The 5,800-nt window shown below is 39.8% G+C and overlaps 1 protein-coding gene across 1 annotated transcript; it reads left to right on the forward strand.

The window, feature by feature from the left end:
• Positions 1 to 5,563, forward strand: LOC117431791 (QRFP-like peptide receptor). The gene is made up of 2 exons (XM_058995963.1): positions 1 to 124; positions 1,079 to 5,563. Exon 2 carries the CDS (start codon positions 1,172 to 1,174, stop codon positions 2,522 to 2,524), a length of 1,353 nt encoding a protein of 450 aa, XP_058851946.1. The 5' UTR covers positions 1 to 124; positions 1,079 to 1,171; the 3' UTR covers positions 2,525 to 5,563.
• The last annotated feature ends 237 nt before the right edge of the window (positions 5,564 to 5,800 follow it).

A 5,800-nucleotide genomic window follows, 5' to 3' on the forward strand; every position in this document is an offset into this window, starting at 1 on the left:
CGGCGCAACACGCACTGGAAGAAGCTTATCTGTACTGCTGAAGGTCTCGCAGGCAAGGAGTTGCAAACAGCTGCTCCAAAAACAGCGGGATTCCAGCGCTGTCTTCAAACCCACTGAATTCAAGGTACTCATTCTTTAAAATTCAGAATCTGCCTTTGTAAACTACACAAAGTGCTGATAAAAGCAGCTTACTTTAAAATGATAGCATAATAGTAGCACTGCGTATCATGGTTTTGATGGCAACTTTTTTTTACGTTTCTGTACTTCTATAAGTATTATTATTATTATTATTATTATTATTATTATTATTATTATTATTATTATTATTATTATTATTTTAAATAAACGCATTTCTCAATGTAACTTCAAAAAGAGTCTGGTTTGAGGGTAAATTATGTAAATGTTCTAAACGTTATTTATTTGCTTGGCATATGTTTTGGTGCGTTTCCAAACACTGAAATTATTACTTGACTGCTTTAGACAATACAGGTACTGTTGGTGAACTAAACGAGGTAGACACAGCTTGAGATGAATCCACTGTAAGTACCTGCTCGTGTGTACATGTAGGCTCTACATTCATAACAAATGCAACTCAATATTCCATTCTTTGAAAGGCTAGAAAATTGTGACATTACAACATTTCTTTAAGATTGGATGCTGCGTGTGGAGAATATTTAATTCGATTTATATTTGAGAAATTAGATCTGTGTTGGTTATTTTAGGTATTGTGCTGTTTCGTTACTGCTGATTGTAAATGCAAAATTCAAGTCAATTTTTATCATACAGTAAATAAACACGCTTGCATTGTCATTTTCGTATTTTAAAGCATGTTTAAAAAGCTTTGCTTTTTTGGCTTTTTTTTGTACATTTAAATGCTTATGGCTTACATATAATTTAATTGGAAATGATAAAATACCCTGCAATGACATTAATATAAAGCAATGTTCTTCAGTCGAGTATGGTGCATATTCAACCTCTATTTGGCGCATATTGTCTGTGTGTATAGTGGGGTTTAAACTGCATTTCATCCTGTTAGCAGAATAAAAAATGAAAAATTGTATTTGTTTACTCATTCTAGCGATGCTGACACAGTTGGGCTCATACGATTGTGGGATTGGTGATTCAAGACCTTTCAAGCAGACTGCGGTTACATCTTTATTTCTGAAGAAAAATGAATGACTCTTTGGATTTACATGGTACCAACCAGAAGTTTCTTAAGCTGTTGCCTGATGGAAACTTTTCACTTGGAGCTTTAGGCAATTTGAGCCACGATCTGTTGCTGTATAAAGGTGCGGAACTTGAAAATATATTATTACTGACAATTAAAGAGCCTACTACCATTGCCCTTACAGTCATGTACCTGGTGTCCTTTGTAGTAGGGTTCATTGGCAACATCATGTCCATTAAAGTGCTCACTAACAAAAGAAGCAAAAGGATGTCAGGTGTTAGCGCAACCAGAGCCTTACTGATAAACTTAGCCATATGTGACTTGATGGTTGTGTGCATTTGCATGCCTGTTACTTTGGGCCACAAGATTTATACGGCTTGGGTGTATGGAGACTTTCTCTGTAGAGCGGTGCCTTTCACTCAAGCAGTTTCAGTTGCTGCTAGTGTCCTTAGTTTGACTGTCATAAGCGTTAACAGGTACTACAGTGTCCACAACCCCTTAAATGCTAGATCTTTTTTCACCTGGAGGAAGATCTTCTGGGCAATTGTCATCGTGTGGGTCTTGTCTTCTGGTATATGCTTGCCTCTGATATTTATGAACAAAAGAGATGAGATACGCCTCATAGAAGACCTACCGTTCGTTTTTCCTATTTGTAGAGAAATCTGGCCTCACGCGAAGCTGAAGCAAGCGTATAACTGCCTGTTGTTTTGTGCCCTGTACTGTCTCCCGGTCACATTCAACTTAATAATCAGCTTCTTAACTGGGCGTAAGCTTTGGAGCACCCCCACACATTTTAAGAAATTTGACTCCAGAAACCAATCCCTGCCACCCTCCAGGCTAAACAATCGGAAGAACATTGCCAAAATGGTGGTGGCCTTGGTTCTCCTGTTTGCCATTTCTTGGCTCCCTCTTTACATGGTGGACATTTGGATCGATTTTAACACCCCGGACTCTCACAGAGAAGAAACTCCTCCACCATGGATCCTGCAGTTAAGGCCTTTTGCACAGTGGCTTGGTCTCACCAACTCTAGCCTTAACCCGATTTGCTATTGTTTTGTAGGAGACCTGTACAGATCAGCCAAGGAAATGAAAAGCAGGTACCACAGTAGAATTGTTTCCCTCTTTAGCTTCTCTTTATCTGAAGACTCCCCAGCCTCCACCATCCCCAAGCTCCTCTCCTATAAAAGACCTGCCCATGTCATGCGTAAAGACTCCACCTGTAACACCTCAGTTGATATCCATATCTCACGGACAACCATTTGTGAGACAACACTGAACTCCTGCCATCCAGTGACTCTTCATACATTCTCTGCAAGAAGACATTCCTTGGTGCAGTGTGATCAAACTAAATTATAGGTCTAAACTGTAATTTTAATATAAAGCATGGTTTCTGTTCAGCCAGTTTCAACAGGGGTAGTTTCAATCACAGAACTGTGTGCAAAACAAATGGATTTGTACCCCTGTTGAATTCCGGGATTGCAGATATCTCACCAGAATATAAAAGGTGAACTTCAACTATCTGCAAAAAATCAAGGTTCAAAGTGGCCTAAAGCATGATTCGCATGGGACTAAAAATCAGGTGTCCTCAGAGTTGTTCAAAAGCAGAGGAAGTCTAGTAACCTCCCATATGTGGATTAGTTTTCATCATGAAAAGTTGGTAAATTAAAAATGCGATGTTGTGGACAGAGAAGGCGCTTTTGTGCATAATTTGTAATCAGTAAACTTGGTGTAAATAACGAATTTAATTGTACCTTCTTTTCCAAAGGCTAGAATAGCCATTTTGTCTCTTGAGTGATATGTATTTCCATACATAGGCTACCTTAAAATGCACCATTCAAAGCATCCATTTTTTAAGAGTCACCAATTATGTTTTGTATTTTCCCCTGATCCCCAATTTGGTTATCCCCAATCGTTGCATTTTACTGAACTGTAGACTCTCGGAACAGATCGCACCAATTTAAATATTGTATTATGATTTATGCGAATCAGACTTTAGCCCCTTTTAACTTTTGGATAGTTGTTCTTATCAGATATAAGTTGTATAGTACTTTTAAAAGGTCTTTAATAACTGGAATGTACAGTATTAGTATTTTCAATTTCAACACTACAGCTAATAGATGGACTGCATGTGAAGGACAACTGTAATGTTATGAAATGTTAAAACACTGGGAGTGAAACCCACACACACCCATTTTGCTGGGTTTCCTGAGAAAAAGGACTTAGCAGTTACATGCATTTGTTTTCTGTGGTACACCGTGGTAAAAACACAGTAAAGGCCCATTCCACGTTATGTGTGTTCCAGTTTGGAGCACATACTCCTATATTGTAATGTAGGCTGAAAACTTGGTGTAACACATATTTTTTAAGTTATACAGCCACAATCTACCGAAAGGACACTTTTCTTGATTCAAATTTTAAAAACTCATAAGGATGCAACATACGCAGAGGTCGATTCATAAAGGGGAGAACAGGCGTACATTTTGACCGTAGCCGCTTATTTAACCACCATTGCTATTCCAAAGGGACAACTGACATGTGTCATTAAGCCCCAAGGGCATTCGTTCCTGAAGGAATATTTTAATCATCGGTTCTGAATGTCAACCTGCTAATCATAAACCTGAATGACAACAAAATGCTATGTGTTAATCTATGTGTTGTTTAACGCTTGGTGCGGTCAAGTCTAAACTAACGACAGCCTCATTTAACAATGTAAAGAGATCACCACTGTCAAAACAAGTAATCTGAATGTTTAAAAAAGGTCACCTGCCAAAAAAATGTTACAATAAACCATGTGAATTTTTTTTTAATACATATTTTGTTATTAGATTGCTGTGCACTGTCCACGAGATTAACACTGCCTAATATTTAGAAAAATACCGCATCTGTGTTATGCCAGCTTGGACCAACTTGCATAGATAGGTGGGGAGGCACTTCAGTACAGTACCGGCAAGGTGTGCCACATCACGACTGCATGTTGTATCTTGCACAACATTGTAATCAGGAGAAGATGTGCCTTACCCCACAGAACACGACACAGCAATGCCAGCACCTGTTCCAGCTGATGCAAGCAGACAAGGTAGCACAGAAATACATTCTTTACACAGCTAAGAAAAAAAAAAGCATCTACACACATATGGACGACTTTCGTTAGTTTTAAACGGAATGCGATTAACTAGGACAATCAGCAAGTACTTTTATGAATAGACCCTGTAACTTGGAATAGGCCTAAAGTGTAGTAAAACTTATGGAAAGCTTGTTAAAGCAATGCAATGCATAATACATAATGCAACACTATCTGTAAGCTACACTAAATCTATATTATAATAAGCATGGGAAAAACTTTTAAGAATAAGCAAAGTCATGTTTAATTTCGGTGTAACCACAATTGGCTTTGTGTGGGTTTATTTTAATTTTTTTGTGTAATAGTTGATCCTACTGTTGTGTGCTGTTTCATGTGCATTTGTAACAAAAATAAATAAATACAAATAAATAATGCAGATGTGTAGTTATGGGAGTTCCTGCATAAATTTGCAAAAATGTGGAGGAGCATCTGTATAGGAATAGGAAACACAGCTATTCTAGTAATGTGCAGGTGCACCATTGACTACCTTAAATAAAAACGGACAGTATACATTTGGCTTATAGGCTACTCAAGATAATACGAATTAGTGGTATAATGCAACATTTGTTGCTAGTTCCTTGAAATTTGTATTTATGAGAATTGATTGTCCACCTGTAAGTATCATAACTTGTCAGTGCGGCACTGTGATGGGGTACACCCCGCCCCTGTGCATATTATATTTTGTATTTTGTATTTGTTGTATTATTATTTTAAAAAGTATTGTTTAATTCGTATTAAACTACAGTGTTTTGTTATTGTTGTTTTTGCAGCATGGACAGGGTTAAACTTCCCCATCCACGCTAACCCCTTGCAGAATGTGACCATGTCCAGATTGATTGATTCCTTTATTACTAATTTGGATACGGTCACATGTTTATAAACCTGCAGCTTTGGCTGATCGAGGTTGGAGTGTTCAGGAGTGGGAACGGCAATAAGAGAAGGTACAAGAATAAATACAAAGAAACAACTGCTCCGTGTGCTGGTTCAACACCAGCAGCATACTTGTTTTAGTTATTTCTTGCCTGTCTATTTGTTTTTGGCCAAAGTGCTATTTGTTTTTGTAAAAGTGTTTTTGTTTGTTCAACCTTTTTATTTTGTTTATTTATTAAAATGCACGCAGTGCTTTTCTCTGCTCCCTCCTGCGCCGCCAGGGGAAGACTGCCCTGTGCTCTCGCCGCCGTCGCCTGGGGAAGACTGCCCTGTGCTCTCGCCTCCGTCGCCAGGGGAAGACTGCCCTGTGCTCTCGCCTCCGTCGCCAGGGGAAGACTGCCCTGTGCTCTCGCCTCCGTCGCCTGGGGAAGACTGCCCTGTGCTCTCGCCTCCGTCGCCAGGGGAAGACTGCCCTGTGCTCTCGCCTCCGTCGCCTGTGGAAGACTGCCCTGTGCTCTCGCCTCCGTCGCCTGGGGAAGACTGCCCTGTGCTCTCGCCTCCGTCGCCAGGGGAAGACTGCCCTGTGCTCTCGCCTCCGTCGCCTGGGGAAGACTGCCCTGTGCTCTCGCCTCCGTCGCCAG

The sequence above is a fragment of the Acipenser ruthenus genome, chromosome 22, assembly GCF_902713425.1.
Source record: "Acipenser ruthenus chromosome 22, fAciRut3.2 maternal haplotype, whole genome shotgun sequence".
In the NCBI taxonomy this organism is placed as follows: Eukaryota; Metazoa; Chordata; class Actinopteri; order Acipenseriformes; family Acipenseridae; genus Acipenser; species Acipenser ruthenus.